This window comes from Rhipicephalus sanguineus, chromosome 10 (genome assembly GCF_013339695.2).
Source record: "Rhipicephalus sanguineus isolate Rsan-2018 chromosome 10, BIME_Rsan_1.4, whole genome shotgun sequence".
Lineage (NCBI taxonomy): Eukaryota > Metazoa > Arthropoda > Arachnida > Ixodida > Ixodidae > Rhipicephalus > Rhipicephalus sanguineus.
In genome coordinates, this window is record NC_051185.1 from 17,774,703 (window position 1) to 17,796,597 (window position 21,895).

General features: G+C 48.3%; 1 protein-coding gene across 1 annotated transcript in view; it reads left to right on the forward strand.

Moving 5' to 3' along the window:
• Window positions 1-21,895, forward strand: part of LOC119407156 (ATP-binding cassette sub-family D member 1) — a 98,388-nt gene that overhangs the window by 24,760 nt on the left and 51,733 nt on the right. Inside the window, exon 2 of the mRNA XM_037674021.2 lies at window positions 15,407-15,596. Within this exon, the coding sequence (XP_037529949.1) occupies window positions 15,407-15,596 (190 nt within the window). The remainder of the gene's footprint in view (window positions 1-15,406; window positions 15,597-21,895) is intronic.

Below are 21,895 nucleotides of genomic sequence, written 5' to 3' on the forward strand. Positions count from 1 at the left end.
TTGGAGGGAGGCGCGGGAGAATCAGTACATCGACTGACAAGAAGATGATGGCTTTCGCCTTCTAGTCACCTTTAACGAATGTATAAGGGACCCTGTGCGTTTTTTAATTCAACGGATCTAAACAATGAATTGCGCATCTGCAGCCAATTTTGTGGACGCTGAGAACGGGGCCGACGATCAAGAGGTCGCATTGGAGGGTTCTGAGATGGCATCGCACGTGGTAAAAGGTAGCGCTTTTACCATCCTGTGGCAGATAAGCATCATTTGCCGGCGGGAAGCGCGCGCGAGCCATCGTCTCAGTGCGCGCTGTCTGCTACTCACCGAACATCGCAGGCCCGACGCAGTAACGAAAGTCTTCGTCGCGGATGTGCTTGTTGCACACAAGACTCGTAGCGGATGGCTACTTGCCAGTTCTTAGCTTTACAAACCGTGCTTCACACTGTTTCTTGTCCCGCGGTTACCAGTGCAGGCTGACACTGGGCTCCTCTGCGTAAGCGCGGCACTGCGGCACCCAGCGGTAGAGCCTCATGTTCGTCGCCTTCGGAGGCAGCCACTCTATTACAATCGTTTCAATTGAGTAGAAAATGAGAGAAAACTTCCGAATTTGAACAGACCGCAGCGCATGTGGGACTTGAAACTCGTTTTCAAAGCACGCGGCAGTGCGCCACAAGCAGCCGACGCGGCCGCTGAGACCACGTGATCCTGCCAAGCACGTCACGCCGACGGTGGCGCCGGCGTTTCCAGTGGTGGGCCTCGAGGCCAATACCCCGAGTTTGCGAGTTCTGCGTCCTGCATGCAGCCTAAATCGCAGAAATCACTGTCAGGGTCACTGGACCCCAATTCACTCATCGATTTTTATGTGCACCACGAGCAGATGACTGATTTGTCGCTAGTACGTCGCGAGTTTCTGTGTCCCCGTGACGCCACACTGCTATGAAACGTCACCGAGAAGCAGCCCCCTCGATATCGAAACCGAAAGCGTCTTTTTAGGGTAGCGGTAATTAAAATATATTCGATGCATTCCCAGGCACCACAATACTCGTTTTAGGTTTCTCGACACCAGTATACTTATTGAGAGCAACAATCCGAAAATTTTTGAAATTCGTGTCAGTAATCCTTAGTTAACATTTTAAATAGAGAACTCCCTTGCGAATCGGTTTCAGGCTTCAGTTGAAGAGTGCGAGTTCCCACGACAAGTAATAATTGTTGGGGTTTTATGACTCAACCACGATATGATTATGGGGGACGCCGTAGTGGAGGGCTCCGGAAATTTCGACCCCCGGGGTTCTTTAGCGTGCACTGAATCTAGGTACACGGGCCTCTAGCATTTCGCCTCCATCGCAATGGGGCCGCCGCGGCCAGGATTCGATCCCGCGACCTTCGGGTCAGCAGTCGAGCTCCATAACCACTACACCGCCGTGGCGGGCCGCCAAGCTATCACGTGAAACTGTAATGAAGACGAAGTGCGCTTTAGGATAGTTGTTTTTTTTTAAAATAAAAATAGAACTCCATTGCGAAGCTGTCTCATATGCTTGAATTGAAGAGCGAGAGCTCGCACGAAAAAAAAAGAAAAAAAAAGCAGAGAGAAGGCTGATTTTTACAAGGGCTCGTATCTTTGTTGGGCACAGCCAATGACACTATCAGACAGTTAAGCCAAGGAAAGCACAGCGGACATTATCTGTTGTATTATAACTGCAGTGTTATGATTGTAACCTGAATTGAAAGGAATTAAGGTGGACTAAAAAACACCCTTTCCGTCTGTGGGATCCGAACCCACGACTTTTCGAATTTTAAACAAAAACACGTAACAAATACGCAAACGTGAGTTATACTGGCACTGTTGACTGGTATTGGCTATTGTGCCTCTATTGGCTCGTTTGGATCGGCTAATCTTTGCTACTATGGTCTAGTTTGGCTACGCGCTGTAATAACCACGCGATAAAATACGTTTGTACTACTAAGGATCTGCCTGGTTCCGCAAAACGGTTCGCGCACTCACTATACGACAGTATTACACTTTAGAAAAGAAATTCCCCAAAAGCTTCTTCAATTTTTTTTTTTACCATTCTCGCCGTTGGACTCATCTCACCTGCTGTGCGCAAAACGAGAGGCGGGCGATAAATACCGTGTTTTTCACACAATAAGCCCCCCTGCCTTATATTACTCGCAATCGCTGCACTTACCGCAGCAGGAAGAGATATAACGAGCCTGTGATTACGCGTCCGCTCCTTCTTATTAGGGCTTAATTCCGTCTCATTATACGCCTTTGTTGGCGCGGAAGGCAGGCGTTTGCGGGCGAACGCGCTTCCGTGAATACGTTAAATTAATTCGGCCGCGAAACCATGGCGATATCGCTGCGGGGAACCAGCAATCGCAATGACCACGGCGGCGCGTATAGCTTGTTTATGATTTAGCTTCCAACGATGTTGCCTTCCTGTTGTATGAAAGGGGTAGCGGGAACTGACAGGGGGAGGGGGAGAGGAGAAGAGTAAATTGAAGCGGGCAAAAGTAGTTGCATAGTCCATTATGCGTTTGCTTAAAACGACACGAAGACGAAAGTCATCTTTTTCTTCTTAGTCGATGCATTGATCCTCCCCCCGGAAGCTTTCCGTACCCAACGTAGTTTTGCGGCGCCTCCGGGATCGGCCCACTTTTTGAGCGAGCGAAGGTGTCACGTGATGAAGACATCGCGTGGTGTCACGCTATGTGACGTTGTGATGACGTCACATATCACGGGGGGGCCTGTGACGTCATGACGACGTCATATGGTGAAGTCGTCGCGTGATGATTTTTTGGCATCACTCGTGTTGACGCCGACAATCACTTATCGCTTTTGATGTGGCATCTAATGCTTTCGCCTTTAAAAAAAAAAGAAAAAAAAGAACAACCTGCATTAGAGAACGTCGGCCTGACGTTGACACCGATTTTTTGTCTATGTGTACTTGGTTGTGTCGAGATGAAAATTTGCAGAAACCATGCAGTTCTTTTGTGCTCATTCCATACCGCACTTTCCTTTCTGTATACGTCATGGCAACTTTAAAACGTTTCTCTTTGCGCCTTCCTCGTGCCGGGCAGGCTTGTTTGCGATAAGGTTGCAGTGAGCATGCGCAAACATTCTTTCTTTTTCTTAACTGCCTACGCGCATGGCCGAATGGTATAGCACGCAGCGTCCCTCTTTATATAAACCGCCTCGCGGTCGTAGTGGTCGTCTGCTAAATTGTCGTCTGCACCACATACGCCTCAAGGACACTTCCTCAAAAGGGAACTCGCCTTCGCATCACTTCTCTGTTGTTCGCAATTTTGATGCCGAAAAAAAAAAGCTAAGAAACAAGACAAAACAAAGGCGCTTTCTATTGTGCCCCTAGCATCATCGCCTTTTTCTTTCCTCCGTGACATCTCCGCGAGTTTCGTGACACTCACTCCTAGTAGCCCAGTTCTTGTTTGTTTTGAAGCAAGAAAGAACGGACAGAAAAGAAAGCGACAACCTTGCGTTATTCTTTTTCGTGCGTCGCCACTTTGTTTCCTTCCTCGTGGTCCACTACGGTCACTCTCTTTCGGGGTGTTTTGGATTAGGTGCTATTACCAGAGGGAGACTGCACGGCGCTTCCATCGTTAAGGTGTACACGGCCAAAAGAATGGTCGTTAAGTGTGCGGGTTTGCCCCGTGTTCGTACTGGTTGGTTACTTCGTTAGTTAAATCGGGTTTTATGGAGCAAAAAGTGACGGAGGCTATATGCTTCGTCAGTCGCGAGGTATCAGGTAGAAAAAGGGAAAAAAAAAAAAAAAACTTGAAGGACGCTTGAGCTTCGCCTGTAAGAGTGGAACGCGACAGCGTAATCGGGCACCGTGCGCATCGCCTTCTCAATTGCTGTAGCCTGGCTTCGATTCTTGGTGGAAGCCTTAACCGCGTACCGCAATAAAAGGAACGTCTGTGCGCGTACACACTTGGAGTTTTTCAAACTATCCTAGAATGCCTACTGCAAGCGTACAGTTTGCGAAGTGCCCACTACGCCATAATTCTTCCTTTCGCCTATGGGCGAAGGGCCCATGCAGTATGCACGGCAACTATACACGCACACGCTGTTGCTGATAATGATGACTGATAACGCCTGTGCGCTTTGTAATGGGTGGGCCTTTTAAAACACCCGATAAAACACGTTTTTTCCCAAGCAGTTTCAAGCACTGGCGTGGCTCCGCGGTAGAACACACGCTTGCCGCTCAGAAGGCCCGTGTTCGATGATCATTACCTCGCTGGATCACCTGTAAGTGGCGCAAGGACCAATAAAAAGAACCGTGATAACTCAGAAGTGGGCTCGACTCCCGCTTGGGGCGGGCCACATTTCGACGGGACCGAAAGGCGCACAATTAACACTTCCCGTGTATACTTAGATTTAGTTGCATGCGTTCAAGAATCTCCAGCTGGTTCGTGATTGGTCCGGTGTGTCTCCCACTTCGGCGTGCTTCATGATCATGCGGTTGGTGATTCTGAAGCGTAAAACCCCATAATTTAATTTTTGTTTCTCTCTCTTTGTCAGCGGTGTTGTCCTTGGTGCGCGTGACATTCTCGGCGGCGAGCCGGACATTTTCAAATCTGTGAGCTCCTGTTTCCTGTTGTGGCTTTTGCGTATGTCCTGACCTGCAGCCTTGCTATATATGTATACGTGTATAACCTTGTTGTCGTTATTAAATTCGAGAAATGTCCCCCCGTTTGTTCGAAACTGTCCTCCAAGAACTCACGCAAGACGTATTTTAGGGCTTGACGCATGTCGCGGTGCGTTGGTATTCCTCTTTCACTCGTTAGAGATGTCACTACCTGGAAAAAAAAAGCATGAGACATGTTTAAAAGATTTAAGCCACATAATAGAACGTCCATCTTTTGTTTCTTTGTCAGAAGTATGTGGAATTCCGTTGGTAAAAAATGCAGGCTGAAATTTCGAGCACTACAAGCTGCGGCGTGCGAAAAGCTCCCAAAGGTCTGTAGAGTGAAAAAAATCAGGCGAAGCTTGCACTCTCCGCGCGAGGCTTGAAACGGCGAAACTGGATGATTCTGAAGACTAATTTGGTTGATTTTAGGTTGTTTCAAGGCCTTAATTAAGGCTCATTCACATCGCAGGGGCATTCACATGCCCCTGCGACTTGCACCGGTCGCGCAACCATTTGCGACTCAGTCAAAACGCGACTCAAAGCGACCGATGTTCACACCTGCGTGCGACTCCATAGACAGAAACTCGCGCTGAAAGCAAGCGTTTGCGCCTCTTATATATCTACGATCACGTCGTCGTTGGCGTAGGCCTTCCATCGCTTCGGGGGTCTTCTCGCAGCCGCCGTTGCCTTTCCAGTTCCTAGTATTGTCTCGTTGTACGTACTCGGGGTCTTCGGCTCGCTGCCGTCGCTTCTCAGCCATTTGTTGTGCTAACTGCTGCCTTCTTCATTTGTAGGGGACCATGTGGTGAGTAGTGGGATGTAACCCAATTTCTGTGGCACATGCCCGTTTACGATGATGATAGTTTTCTGCGATCGACTCACAAGGAACGATTTGCTAAACAGCTTCGCCGCTAAAATTGTTAAAATTACGGTATACTGATATGCGGGCGCAGCGTTTTGCACTAGGGGTGGGGGGGGGGGGGGCAATGTTTCATAGCAGCTGGCCCCCCTCCCCATATTGGTCGTGTCCAAAAGACAAGCCTTGCAAGGAATTTAAAATTTTAAATTAAAAAAAAATATGCAAAGAATTAGATTTAAAGGGAAAGCGCCCCCTCAACACCCCCCCCCCCCCCGCCTCCCTCCCCTTTCCGTGCTCACGCCTATGTGTTGTGTGGGCATCAGCTAATGTGTACAATTGTGTCTTACGCGTGGTGCCGCAGACTTGAACAATGCACCATGATCGCGATCTTCGTGGAAAAACCCTGTACCTTCCTGTTGGTGAAAACAGAAGCGAGGACAGTTCTTCAAAACTTAAGTGTGCACTAATGGAAGTCTGTTGTCCGTACTAGGACATAAAAAAAAAAAGAGGAAAGAAATGGGCTTACAGATCATGGTGTCACTATGCTATCGCTAACTTAATGGGGCGCTTATAAGCACGTAGTCTCCGCGCGTTGAGTGCTTCGAGGCATTTTTTTTTTCAATTGCGACGTTTTGACCTTCAGAAGGGTGAAACTCACTTCCAGCAACATGAAGAGCACTTGTACTATATGACCTTGATGAACCCATTTCTTTTTCCTGGAAGTACATGAGTAGACTACCGCTACAATCAATACTACTACTACTACTACTACTACTACTACTACTACTACTACTACTACTACTACTACTACTACTACTACTACTACTACTACTACTACTACTTTTAATAATCAATCAATCAATCAATCAATCAATCAATCAATCAATCAATCAATCAATCAGTCAGTCAGTCAGTCAATTATTTAACGTGCCCAGGAACAACCGTGAGGTCTTTGTGCAGGCGCACGCAAAAAAAATCAATAAAAATAAACAATACAATACAGACAGTCTTCAGAAATAAAAAGAGCAAAAACACGTAGACAAAGAGAAATGAACACAAAAGGGGAGGAGTAAAATAAGACAATATGAGAAATATTGAAGGGGAATAAAAAATTAGATTGCACATATACAACTATGCCGAAAGACGGAGAAGGGAAGACTTTGTACATTTTGCCATACTATGTCAAAACAGTGCAAAGCTCGGATAAAAACAATGATTGTGGGCTATGAAAAATGTCAAGATCAAGAAAATTAACATTATAGAGACTTTGTATTCTGTGAACGGTAGAGTGTTGGAAGAAGCAGGCGGGTACATGAAACGGTCTGTTCTCTCTGGTTAACTTACGCGGAATTCGAAAATTTACACAATTGAGAAGTACAGGGCAGGATATGATACCGTGGACTAGCTTGTAAAGAAATAAGAGATCAGAGCGATTTCGTCGGCAGTGAAGTGATGGCAGTGATAATAATTCAGCAGTATTTGAACGAGATCCAGAGTCATTTTTAGCAAAGCGATGGTTATATATGCTGAGGAATTTTTTCTGGACTCGTTCAATGGTGTTACCGCTGGATTGAGCAATGCCATTCCATATCACGGACGCATACTCAAGTTGCGGAAGACATATTGCCGTGTACAATTTGTGTAGGGCCATGGGAGACCTGAATTCTCGAGATATTCTACAAACAAATCCGAGAGAACGAAGGCCCCGCATAGCAGTTTAACGCGCTGTCAACAACAACACCAAGATCACTGATTTCATAAACCTTGCATAACGGCACAGAATTGGCAAAGTATTGAAATAAATAATAATAATAATAATAATAATAATAATAATAATAATAATAATAATAATAACAATAATAATAATATAAAATGGTACCCCGCGTGTATTTTAATATATAGGAGACGGACGAAAGTTGACGGCCTCCGAGTTCCACAGTAACTTTTATTGCCTTTAACAGGTTACTACCACCATATACCGTTACCATCTGCATTTTACCACCTATTTATAGGTAAATGGTTAGTGTTGTGCCTAAAAGTGAGTAATCACTATGCTAACAACTACCTTTCTCTAAAGAGCGCACGACCGTTCGAGTGATCGGTGAAATTGCGCGTCGAGGCGTGAGGACAGTTTTGGATTTACCCTTGGCCATGAACACGCTTAAATTGCGTGTGACATCCATGGTATATTTTGTATGATGTAGTAGCACGGTGTTCGCGGTTGATTGACTGCTCATTCGGACGAGTACGTATATATATACGCAAGCTATAAAGAAGCGCGCGCTTTTGTTTTCCGTGTGCACTTAAAGGCACGCAACGACGTGATCAGTGTGCAGGTTACATTTGTATAACACGGAAGCCCGTCACGCTAATCGGCGATTCAGCAGTGTATAGGTATATGTGGCATCAGATAGCGCTCAAAACAACATCCCTGATCACGGCGGCGCGCGGCAACCGTTTCAAGGATCTTTCCTCGTTTTCATTCGGTCGTGACGTTCATTGTTTTTTGCAATGTCATCGCAAAATGTCATGTCATTGTTTTTTTGCAGTATAACTTCTTCTATACCCATGCCCCGCCACGATAGTCTATAGTGGTTATGGCGCTCGACTGCTGACCCGAAGGTCGCGGGATCGGATCCCGGCCGCGGCGGCTGCATTTTCGATGGAGGCGAAAATGTTTGATCGAGGCCCGTGTACTTAGATTTAGGTGCACGTTGAAGAACGTTGAAGAACCCCTCCATCGAAAATACAGCCGCCGCGGCCGGGATTTGATCCCGCGACCTACGGGTCAGCAGTCGAACGCCATAACTACTAGACCACCGTGGCGGGGCTGAACGGCACTTCAATAGCCTCATATGAAAACGGGTGTGGCAATGCATTTCGCATTCCGGGGCGTCGTTAATTTGACGTCACGGCGTTTACAAAACGGAGAAATCATTCGCGTAAGCTCCCAAGATGGCGGGTCAGGTGCTGTTGGACCGATAATGCGAGAGAGAGAGAGAGAGAGAGAGAGAGAGAGAGAGAGAGAGAAGCTATAAGGTCTCGCTTTCCGCGACCATGGAGAACTCCCCCGCCGGCCCGCAGTGGTGAACAGGGGTAAACCGACCACGTGTAAGGAAATTACTCAGCACTTCTGTCTCGGCAGGAGAGACTTTCCCCTTCCTCACAAGAAGTTAGAGCGCAGGCATTGACTCTCAGATTATTGCAGACGGGCTCGTATCCCAGCCCGGCTTTATTATATGTATGCAGATGACTGCGTTATCTATAACACCATCTCAAATGTTGAAGATCAGGAAGCGCTTAACAGAGTTTTTTCATTGTTTTGTAACTGGAGTGAAACCTGGCAAATGTCTATTAATTTCAAAAAGACTGTAGCCATGACCTTTTCAAATAAGAAACAGCCTCTTAATTTTATATATACTAATGATGGTGTCAGTCTAGCTCGTGTCACGGAGTTTAAATACCTTGGTGTAACTTTGACAACAAATTTAAAATGGCACACGCATGTCGAGACAATCTGCAACAAGGCTCTTCGAAAACTTTGGTATCTCCGACGTACGTTAAGCAACTCGACAAAAGAATGCAAATTGACAGCGTACAAGACCTTGGTCAGGCCTATACTCGAATATGCGTCGGTTGTTTGGTCACCTCACCACAAACATGACATAGCTATGCTAGAATCTGTTCAAAAAAAAAGCAATAAGGTTTATTTTGCGTCGCTATGACCGGCGGTTCTCGCCTAGTGCGCATGCGCATGTTTTATCGCTGCAGCCTCTCGAACATCGGCGCACTTGCGATCGAATCATCCTCCTGCATAAGATAGTTCACACCGGCTTGAGTGTACTAGCACCCATTTCTTTTGTTGCAGCTTCTGCACGCCGTACGCGACGATTCAATTCCCTAAATATTATGCCGTTTAGAGCTAGTCTTGATTGTTTTAAGTTTTCCTTTTTTCCGCGGACCGTGGATCTATGGAATGAGCTTGATGGGTCTCTGCGCAGACTCGATGCTCAGCAATTTGAAAAAGAGTTGCGAAATCATGTATTTTGTTAAATTGTATTTTTTTTTATTCATTGTGTTGAACATCTGTATCCACTCCTGCTGTGTCTCAATAACTGAGACAGCAGCATTTGTAAAAAAATAAATAAATAAATAAATAAAATAAATTACACAAGATTTATCCCGACGCTTGTCCCAGTAGCTCTTGTTCTGGCGTTGCCCCCCCCCCCCCCCCCCCCCCCCCCCTTTACGAGGCACGGACCAAATAAACCAGGACAAGTGGATATCTGCTATCAAGAGCCCCGATCGATGCTGGGGCTCAACTGTATGGGTTGTCCAGAGAGCCCACGATGCGGCGGTCGGGCTTGGCCTGACTTATAAGTCAGGCCAAGCTAGAGTCACTGTATACAGTGACTCTAGCCTGACTGTCCTAACGTGGGAGCAGCCCGCTGCGCGCCGTGTCGTGCACTTCAAGATTTTTCAGTGAAGTTTTGCATCCATCCATACATCTAAGGAAATGGCTTGTTCACGGAGAGACGAGCTCGCCGAGCAATGCCGGCTGCGTGACGTAATGCGGCTGCGCTCTGCTGTCTATTTCCTTCCTTCACGGGTCCACGCGATGCCTGCAGGGTCTGTGTACGCATGCGCCGTACACACTGACCGGTGGTGTGAAGTTCTCCGTCCTGGTAGAGTGCGCCCCTGGCCTCAGCTCTCTCGCCCAAATGCCGTTTAGGCGGGGAAACAATGGTCATGTTTCCCGTGAGAAGAGAAAGAAAGAAAGAAAGAAAGAAAGAAAGAAAGAAAGAAGAAAGAAAGAAGAAAGAAAGAAAGAAGGAAAGGAAGAAAGCAGCTTCTGGCGTCGCGGTCGCCCTTATCATCATTAGACGCCCTCTCCCTCGGCTTCAGCTTTTGAAGGTCGCCGCGGCTACTGCATGCTTAACGGTGCGCGTGCACTTCCTGGTCGCTTACGGTGGCGAGAGGGAGAGAGGGAGGGTGACCGAGGCGCACCGTGCGTTGCTGCAGGCGCACCGACGTGTGGTCAGGCAGGACGCTCGTAGCTGGCGCTTCCTTCTCGCGTTTCGTTCGCTTCCTGCTCGCACGTAACCATCAGCGCACTACTTCCTTCACTCTGAGGCAAGAGGGCTGTATGCGTACGCACAGGGAGGTGGGAGGCGGCTGCCCCCGCTAATCAACTGTGGGGGGTGGGGGGGGGGGGGGGGGGGGGGCTCCTGGTGACGTCTTCACGTAATGGTCATTTTTTGCACCGTGCACTGGCGTTGACGCCGCCGACACGGGACGCCGGTCAGTTTTCGCGTTTGATGAGGCATCTAAAGCTTTTAGTTGGGGTGTAACGTCCCAAAACCGCCATATGATTATGAAGCACGCAGTAGTGGAGGCCTCCGGAAATGTCGACCTTCTGGGGTTCTTTAGCGTGCACCTAAATCTAAGCACGTGGGCCACTGGCATTTTCGTCTCCATCGAAAATGCGGCTTCCACGGCCGGGATTCGATACCGCACCCTTGTGGTCAGCATTCGAGCACCATGACCACTATAGACCTCCGTGGCGGGTCTGCGTGAGGAAGTTTGGCTTCCCTGTTAGGTGGCAAAGGAGGAGGCGTATAATTAACTGTAGCTCATTAGTCAGCGGGGCTTCGTCGCTTGGTCGATAGGAATGGTGTAGATGTGCGGACGTCCGCTCCGCGTGTTTCTTCTCCTGTATCTCCTGCGTATCTTTCTCTCGGATGCCTCCACTCCATTCCCCGTGGCGCCGAGTCATGTGGTTCCACACGGGCTGCAGAATGGAGCGCCTCCCTTTCTCTTCCTAACAATAAACCACAAATATCCATTAGTCAAGTGTTCGGCTTTCGTGCCAGCGTGCGCGCATGCAATCTATATAGAGTGAGCTGGCGCCCGTACTCGTGAATCGATTGCGCCGAGGAAACAAGCTTGTTTTTTCCTCCGCTCGGTCCCCCGTGGATCTTATAATAAGGGCGCTCGCGGTGGGCTGTTGTGGCTTCCCCGCAGCGCACGATGAAGTACGGAAGCCGTTTGGGCCTCCGGCACGCGGTGCGCTTATGGATTGTTTACCTGCCTCTCGTGGTCGACCCGTTTCCATGGTAGCATACCCTTTGGATGAACGTCATCTTGTTTTTCTTTCTTCGTTGAATAAGTGCTGGTGTCCTTTTAACAATATACCGGCTATAAGGGTAGCTTAAAATACAAACAATACCTCGTATTGATCCGGTTATTAGACTATACGGAATACCCTTATTAGACTTTTACGCTCCCTGTTCATCTGTACGCTTTCGCCGTCCGCCTCGGTGGTTTACAGTAGTTACGGCGCTCGGGTGCTGACCCGAAGGTCGCGGGTTCGATCCCGTCCTCGGCGGTCGCGTTTCGATGGTGGCGAAAGGCTATAGAGGCGCGTGTACTTAGATTTAGGTGCACGTTAAAGAACCCCAGGTGGCCGAAATTGCCGGAGCCCTCCACTACGGCGTCCCTCATAATCATATCGTGGTTTTGGTACGTGAAACCCCAGGTATATTATTATTATTATTATTATTATTATTATTATTATTATTATTATTATTATTATTATTATTATTATTATTATTATTTGTGTCCGCTTTCGCTTAGAAAGCAGTCACTTGGCTCATTAGACCAAAAAATAACTGCGAAATAAAACAAACAACATCTTGGCTAATGTTAGCGTGAACACGCGATGTGATGGTATAGATCTGGATTAGGGGTGTGCGAATATTCGAAAGTTTCGAATATTCGTCGAATATTACATTCGAAATATTCGTATTCGATTCGAAAATCGTGTATTCGAAAAGTTTCGAATATTCGATAACTTCGAATATTCGAAAAATTCGAATACGCGATTCGATTATCATGCATAAAATAACTCGTCTTCCACATTTCTGCTGCGTTCGTATCGCTAAAAACGTTGCCGAGAGGAGCGATAAACATCCTAAGTACACGGAGGCACGATATCTGCCTGCGACGAGCGCCCCAATACGTATGATTTATTGCTGGTGCATCTCCGACGTGCAGCGCTGTTGGCGATCATGTAACCGTACATTTTGAATATTATGCGGCCGTAACGTGCTGCACTACCACTCGTTCACCATGCGGGACCACTTCTGGAGAAAGACAGTGACCCACGTGACGGGTGGCGGACTGTTCAGATACCCCAGTCTGGGAAAGCTTTGCCCCATGTAACTCCCTATACCAGCCACTTCTGTTCCAAGCGAGCGTGCCTTTTCAGTGGCAGGGGAGGGAGGTTCTCTGTTACAAGGGAGCGCCTGCTGCCTGATCATGTGGAGCAACTCATATTTCTTCATGATAACATGCATTTATTACTTTCATTGTGCCGTGATATTTGCTTGTGTTGTGATGTGCATTGTGCTAGCCTAGTCATTGTGTTCGGGAGATAGCAGTGTATGTTGTGCTGCCATGTTTTTATAGCACTGTATGTTGTGCTGCCATGCCAAGGCTGTTAATGTTTTTTTTTTTTTCAAATAGCTACATGTTAAATAAAATATTGTTACTGTGGAGGCATTTTTCCTTTGATATTCGATATTCGATTCGATATTCGAAGGTGGATATTCGTATTCGATACGTATTCGAAAAATTTGATATTCGCACACCCCTAATCTGGATTTTTTTTAAGGAAAAGAACATCTTCGGTGACGATCTTTAAAGGGTTCCTGAACCGTTTTTCCAAGTAATCATCGGATGACCTCAGTATCAGAACGTTGCCTCACGAATCGATTGCCGCAAAAATATTTAGAATCCGTCCACGACGAGCGGAGTTACAGGGATTTGTTGCACGCTTTAAACACTTTTTCTCTCCTCTCGTCCCGACGAGAGCGCTGGAAGCTATACACATATGGAGGGATGACACGGGGCGAAAGAATCCATGTCAGCGCGCTTCATGACCTTGAGCGCGTGTCATAAAACGTGATCGCTCCCCCCCCCCCCCCCCCACCACCAGCGTGTGATTCCGGTGCGCGGTAGTGTACTACTGTGTAATTTTAGCACGCTGTATAGCGCGGCGCCGGCACCCCAAGAACCGCATCTGATCTAAACTCCGCTCTTGGTTTATGTAAGATTTCGGCTAATAGCAGGAATCTGCTGTATGACGTCATACAGCAGCCGCTATCAGCTCCGAAGAGAATGAGGGCGGGCCTCTGTGTGAAGAGAGGGCTCTTGAGAAAGTGACAACTGGGCGCTCCGCTTATAAACTATCCTTGCCGCGCACGACTGTAAGATTTCGGTGAAGTTTTCACAGCAGTGTCTGTTTTCTACTGTATGTGTTTTTTTTTACCAAGTACAAATGGTATTAAGAGTACTTTAATGATTTTTCCTTTTGCCTATTGATAATTGCTTCTGCATTTTTTTGTATGTGTGGGCAAATTGAAGTCACCAGGCGCTGTGAAATGAAACAGCCGCTGCGCTATGCCATATAAAGAAAATACTGAATTCATTGTCGGAGACGCCATTATGCGTAATGAAAGTCACCTTATAGGCTTAGGTAGGGGGAGGTGCTTGTGGCGCTGAATCAGCCACTGTGTGTGTGTGTGTGTGTGTGTGTGTGTGTGTGTGTGTGTGTGTGTGTGTGTGTGCGTGCGTGTGTGTGTGTGTGTGTGTGCGTGCGTGCGCGTGCGTGCGTGCGTGCGTGCGTGCGTGCGTGCGATACGAACAACGCCGAGTGGGCCCGCGTGCGCATAATGAATGAGCGCGTCTGGCTCGCTGAACGTCGATAAAGAACCGCGAGCCGACGAGACGGCAGGCGTAGTCTCGTATCTGTCTCATATATATTCGTACAGGCCGCGGCGCATGCTTAGACAATAATAAGCAGACCGTCAAATAAAAGAAAGGAAAAAGAACGCCAAGTGCCCATTACGGTGAGCTTCTAGGAACGATAGTTGGTACTTGATTGCGTGTGCCTGTGTGAGCCACGAAATGCGTATGAAACGTTAACGGTCCGCTGAACGCATGCAGACGATTCTATCGTCTGCCCCCAAATTGCCGTCGTCTGCTTGCGATCGTGGTCATCTGCTGTCCGTCGAGAAAAAGGACATTTGCAGCGCAGTTTCTTCTCGGCCAACAAAGGGCAAACATGTAAAACCGAGAAATGAAATAACTTGAGTACAAAGAGAGAGGCATGGCCGGCGCTTATCATCGTCGAGGAGCTTCAGTATAGATCGAGAAATCGTCACGGTCATCTGGACGTCGTCTGCGTTTACCGCCGCCGCCATAATCAATTTACGGAAGCTCCGCGCAATTGTGCGTGCGCCTTGCATGGGCGGGACGTGAAAGTATGTATAAGCACCACTACTGCTACTACTACTCAAGCAAATGTCTATCGAGCGATTGGAGGGGAGAGTCTGGTTGCGTCGACACGTGCCACGTCATTAAGGCGTACGCATATATATAGTAAACATTTCGGGGGCGGGGTGGGAAGGAGGGGGGGGTCGAACTTTCCACCTCTGAAATATTTAAAGATTGTATGTTGCAAAAACACGCACGAGCATTCATCAAGCCTGTTGGAACCGCCCCCCCCCCCAACCTCCACTCTTGAAAAAAGAATTTGTGAACGTTACAGTTGACCTATTACGTCAGAGTAATTTACTGAGTGTGTCGTGAGAACATAGCCTTTCGCCTGTCATCCCCTTAGCGTTGCTTAAAGGGTCTGTGGCTTTTTACATTCGTGCTTCAGCAATTGCGTGTTTTTTTTTTTTTTCTTTCGAATTCTGACGATATCCCTTCCCTCCACACCCCGCTTCTCTTCCCCATGTAACCTATTCTTCACTGAGGTCCTTGGGGGGTAAATCGACAAAATGTTTAAATGTGCCTTTATAACTTTCCACAACTCATGTATACTTTCTCTTCTCAGGTCGAGCTGGGCCTGCTGCAAAAGAGCTACCGGGCGCTGGCCCGCCAGATGAACCTGATCTTCAACCAGCGGCTGTGGTACATCATGCTGGAGCAGTTCCTCATGAAGTACATGTGGAGCGCCACCGGCATGGTCATGATCTCCCTGCCCATCATGACGGGCATCACGCCGCGGGTCGAGGACGACGACGGTCAGTGCATGCCATTTTTCCCTCTCACGTTATAGGAGCGTATACACGCCATGGAGCGTGAAGCTGGGTACAGGCCTGTAAAAAATTAAACGGGAACAAATAGTTACAAAGCAGTACATTTCCCGCAATAAGTAAGCAGGACGACGATGGTTAGTGCATATGCCCTCTCACATTTATGAGTATATGCACTATACAGCGTGAAACTAAGTACGGTCATGTACAAATTCAATGGGAACAAAATAGATACAAAGCAGCACGTCTTCCGCAATAATTAAGCAGGACGACGATGGTCAGTGCATGCGCTCTTTTTTTACATTGTCTTACAGATGTGTTTAGCGGGTTCCCCTGCAGAATGATGAATAATGGTGGGTACCTTGCAACTATACTTGTAGTGCTGCTCTTCCAGCTTTCGCTTTGACGATGCTGCGTTCGCCGCGTGGGCCTGGCGTCTTCTTTTAAAAATTTGTTTGTTACACAACGACACGAAAACGGCGTTCAAGGAAGCCAAGGAAAACGTTGATGGGCTGAAAAAGTTTCCTTTATCTTACAAAGGCCTTTCTTAACGATTATTGTTTTTTAGACGCAATTGTCAGCATTTATAACTCGTTATGGTGTTGCTGTGTTTCCTCAGGCCTTTGTTTCCTGACTCGCATCTATTTTTCGTCATCAAACTTGCATTCTTCGAGAGCATGTTTAAAGCATTAAGTCGCCTTGTTTCCCTCTTGTATTGCGTCTTCGAGCCAAGGCCACGGATTGCGTGGTGATGCGAAAGAGCCGGTACAGCAGTTCCGCGTGCATGCAGTGGAGTGTAGCTGGCGAGGCGAATGGCTCGATCGTTTCAATGGTCATCACTTAGCTCTCGAGCTCGTCGTCCTCGACCACAGGCTCACAGTGTACTCTTGCATTTCATAAGCGAAGCTTTTGTAACTCGCAGATTTCGATGGCGGCGGCGCACGCTAAAAAAAAAAAAAAAAAACCCCGGCGACGGCGAGCGCTCAGAAATGCGGCCCTCGAACGTGAGCTGGTCACATGCGTGTTCGTATTCGCCGTTTTCCAAGAATTGGTGCTCTCTCGGTCGCGGACTTGTCGTTGATCAGCTGTTTCTGATACGGCAGTCTGATCGTTTATCGATGTCACTTGTCATGTCACGTTGCCACACTTCCTTGTTGCCTGGATATGAAAGCATGACCGTCGTTGTTGCCGGTAGCAACTGAAGTGCTGCACTTCTAAAACACGTGGAGGAATGTCCAATTCCTGGCATGGAGGAAGGAAAAAAGTTAGAGGGAGGGGCATTGCGTAATGCGATAAAAATAAAAGTAGTAACTCGGGCACATACACGCCGAGCTTTCGCTTGCCTCCGTTTTTCCGGTTGAGGAAGGGCTCCTGGATTTTTTTTTTCTTGGCACAACCGTGCATAGACTTGCGCCGTTTGTCTCGCTAAAAGCCTAAAGCATTTCGCTACGATTTCATCACTATTTCTTTATCGCGAAAGTGTTCTATGCCGGTCTCCGCGCGTTTTGAAATTGCAGACGTCATTTCCGTCACGGAAGTAACTTCCGCTGTTTCGTCACTGGAATGGTTCAGTCCGAATAATAGGAGATCAGCAGCAAACAGCTTTTCGCCTCCGACGAAACATGGTGATTAAACTGGTTAAACGCCAAAATCCACTTCACGTCAGCACTAGCGCTGAGCGAAAAGTCTGTTTGCACCTCAAACGGCCCGGGGTCCCGTGACCTGAGCAGAAACGTCATGCATGATGACGTCAGACCGAAAGACGAGCTAGTTGGTACATATACATCGTAAGAAACTTCGAGCGTGAACTAAGACAGGGACAAGAGTGAGGGAAGGACACCAGCGTTCCCTCACCCTTGTCCCTGTTTTAGTTGCGCTCGAAGTTTTTTAAGATGATGACGTCATTGCTAAAGCGGCACATCGCCTTCGACCCTGGCTTTGTCAGTAGTGTTGTTGGCAGAATAGTGAGAACCGCGAAGTAACACGACGTAGGCAGGGCACGTGTCACTGGTCCCTCCAGTGACACGTGCCAACCACAGACACTGACAATATATATCGTACTTATCATGCAACGTCAGGATGAACTTTGCCTTTCATTCAAGTTGTTCGGTGGGGGTATGACGTCATACGGTGACGTTTCTGCTGAGGTCACGTGACCCCTAGCTGCGAATAGACTGTCCCCGAAGATGCTGCCGTGACACTGGATATCGTATAGTCATCTATAGTCATCTATGTTTATACTCCGTTTCGTAGGTCAGGGGCAACGCTATGGATGCTGGCGAGACTTCTTGCAGTAGATGTGTTCCTGCCAAGAAATAGTTCAGTGATTTTACCACCCGTAATGGGATTTCTTTTCTTCGTTTTTATACTGAATAACAAACAAAGATGCTTTGTGTCTTACAAATAAGCAAATTTGTTATTTATACGATTGTCAGAAGGTTTTATGGGATCGCGTAGCGTCTCTTTGTTTTCGTATCGTGACCTCCGCGATCAGTTCCGGTAGTGCGCAGCCGGAGCTAATCGCGGAGGCCACGTTTACGACGACGAAATGCAAGCGCGAGACGCGCGGACTTGCACGTTTCGCTGACCGAACTTCTTGCGTAGGTTCGGCAGCGTTGCACCCTTGGTTGCACCTCGGATGTATGAAACGGAGTATAATTGAGCAGTGTTGTCCGGCACAGTCAGCAGATTCTGGGGCTACGAATATAGCCGCTCTCCACTCGAAGTCACTTTTTGAATAATATAATACGCTTCGTTGCCCCGCACCGGAGTACAGGGTTATCAAAGCCAGCCACGCAGAATTAGAACAGAAACTGCACGACGTTTCCGAGCACTTTCCTCCGTGCGCTGGGATTGTGGGCAAAAAAAAAAAAAAAACACTCGCGCGCGCTGATAGCGGATTAATATGTGCAGCCTGCGTGTCTGGTAGCGCGTGCCGGCAGGTCGCGCGCACGCTCGTTTAAACGCTTTTATTTTCTCACGGTAGCTGCCAACTGGAGCTAATATATATTTATCCGGCAAGCGGCACGCGCCGACCGTCCGCCGCCGCATTACAGATGAGTCGCGGTTGTTGCTTCCGCCTGTAGAGTACGCTTCGAGCGATTCCCAGAAAAGCCGTTATACGTATATGAACCCGCATAACTCAAACGGTCTGTGTGCTACATGGTGACTATTTTGTCGACGATTTATTTCAAACGGGATGACAATAAAGTTCGTATCTAATTAGGCCAGCTGGCAATGAAGCCAAAGGAAAGCTAGGACATTGTTTGTAGGACATTAAAGGACAATAAAGGCCGCCAATAGAAGTGATGCAAAAAGTCTTCATGTGATGACGTCCCTACATGATGTCCTCATGACGTCACAGATCGTCAAAATCTGACTTCATAATTATGTCACACTGACGTCAGTGCAAAACCACGCTACGCGCAGAAAGCTTTCGGGCGCGGGGGGATCGATAGAATCGACAGAAGAAGAAGAAGAAGAGGGCTTTCGCCTTCGAGTCATCTTGGGCGGACGCAGGATGTTGACTTTTTGCATCGCGAATCGGTTGCTGCGAAATGTTTTGAATCCCTGAACTCCGAGCGGTGTTAAGGCCCGAACACACGTATACGCGTTGCAGCGCGTCAACGCGTGACTTTTTGACGCGGCGTCGCGCCCTGTCCCTATGGGGAGAGGGCGCGCGGCTACGCGAAGCTGCGCGCCCTCCCTCTCCACAGGGAGAGGGCGCCGCGTCAATCACGCGTTGACGCGCTGTAACGCGTACGTGTGTTCGGGCCTTTAAAAGGGTACATCGCACGCTTTAAGCGCATTCTCTCATCTTTCGTCCTGAGGAGCGCGTTGGAAACAGTTCCGTCAAAATCTGTGACGTCACGGTGAACTGGCGCTGCGAGAACTTCAAGATGGCGTCCATCTGCGTCCTCTTTTTTTTTGCGCGACTTCTCGCAGTAAGAGTGGTGCTTTCGACATTGGGAAATCGTGATTTACTAATACGAGAAGAAAAGTCCTCATTCTCTTTAGTGTCCCCATAAGCATGGGCGAATGCTTGCTTCACATTTGCAGCTAAATAGTTGCGATAACTTCGCACTCCAGCGTTTCTTTTTAAGCCTCCTCGCTCGTGACGTAGTTTTCGGCCTTCGTGTTTGAGGTCTCTGGACGATGAAGGCGAGGACATTGACAAACACGCGCTAGCTATGCAGACGAGCTACCAACGCGACGGTCACGTGCACACGTTGGCGTCACAGTTGTGATGCAGTTCTGTGTGGTGTACTTCACGTGGCCAGCTAGCTGTGTTTACATTCAGGCCACCCTGCGCAGTGCTCGGAGATTGAAGCGCCGGGGAGGGTGACGGTACTCGAGGATGACTTCACTCGAAGGCGAAAGCTATCTGGTGTGGCCATATTACCATTCATCTTATATCACGCTAACGGAGCTTGTTTAATTTTTTTTTTTTTACGCGGACGCCGAACAGATGGAGTGATCTCGCACCTCATGCCACGCTTGAGAGGAATGCCGCTCTTTTATACTATTTTAACCACGCGAAGGCCGCAAAGACGAAGTGAACACGCAGCTTACGCGGTCACTTCGTCCTTTTTTTTTTTTTTTGCTTAATTTCGCTCACGCGGTTTTATCGTTCAAGGTCACGTACGCATCAGAGATAAGGCTTCTGCCTAAATGAAGACGCTGCTAACTTCTAAGGAAAGCAGCTTCTGCCCCGGGGAAGACCTTATCCCTACTCTTCGAGCGGAACTGAATGTATAGAGACAGTTGCATAATGTATAGACGCACAGTAGAGCGGGAAGGTATGGGCTTGGCAGTCAGCCACGTATTACAACCTTGCGAAGCGAGCAAGGTTACGCGATCACCGTCACGTGACCACCAGCGCGGTCGCCTGAGTCACGTATACGTATATATGTAAATTCCGGTTCCGCGGCCATGATTGTACTTAATGGACTGGTGCTGCTCAATATTGTACAGACTATAGATTGCCCGCTTTATATGTCCGTATAACATGCGGCGTATCGCCTCGAGACAAGAACAAAAAAAAAAAAAAAAGAGAATCTAAGCCGGTTCCACCCAGAGTGAAAGTTGCACGAACTGCGGAGCATTGATTCGCCTGTTTCATTCGTGCCTTTCTTCTATTTACCTGCTCTTTCCTGTTCGTTTCGTGTCATTATGTGATACTGTATATCATCTTCTGTTCTTTCCTTGTGATTATTTGATGTGTTTTAGCCATCATCTATTTCCTGTTGTGTGGTCTTCTTTCTGCCGTTTTTCTATTTGCATCACCCAGCGCGGTGCGCCTAACTCCCGACGCTGGCGTTTCGCTGGCTTGGAGAGACTGATTAGCCCTTGGGCGACGCTGGCGTTCCAATTTCCAAACGCCTGCTTGGCTTATGGGTATCAAACGTGGGGCCTGCATGACGCCAACGCCAGGCACGAGACGACGACAGGGCGCAATCCCTTCAGTTAAAACGCCGCTAACTTCTAAGGAAGGCAGTTGCTGCCCTGAGTAAGACCTTGTCCCTTTCCTCGAGCGAGACTGAGCGTAGAGACAGGTAGTCTATAGACACACTGTAGTGCGGGCAGGTAGGCTTGGCAATCAGCCACGTATTACAACCTTGCGAAGCAAGCGAGGTTGCACGTGAACCGTCACGTGACCACCGCCGCCCGCGGGACGGTTGAGTCACGGATGTATGAAATGCCGGTTCCGCGGCTGCTCTGTGGCCATGCCTATACCTAATGGACCGGTGCTCAATATCGTATACGCCACATTACTTGATTTATGTGTCCGTATATGAAGCACGGCGTATCGCCTCGAGACAAAAGAGGGACTGGATCACGTGACTGTGGATGGGCGGCGCAGTTAAATATTCTCGCAGTTCTCGGCGTGCCAAGAGGAGTCTCGCGGCCGGATTGCGTCACGTTTTGCGCGGCACGCGGGCAGTGAGAGGAATTGATGCCGGCGCGTTTGCTGCTACGCGCGGCGACTCGCTAATTGCGTGCAGAACGCGCGGGAGATCAGAACCGGATCGTAATAGTAAGCCGCAGTGCGCAGATTAGGTACGGGACATAGAAGAACACGCGCAGCATATGACAAGCGCTAGTCCAGGCATAGGCTTGCGCAGGGTTCTCCGTTAGAGGGCACTCGCGTAGCCGGGGGGGGGAGGCGGGGGGGTGTCAACACCGCGCCCCCCGGAATTTTTCAATTTTCAATTCTTCACGCACTGTGCGAGTCTGTCAAAAAGAGGGAGAACTAGTCAGCCACCAGCAGTTTTATGCATATATAA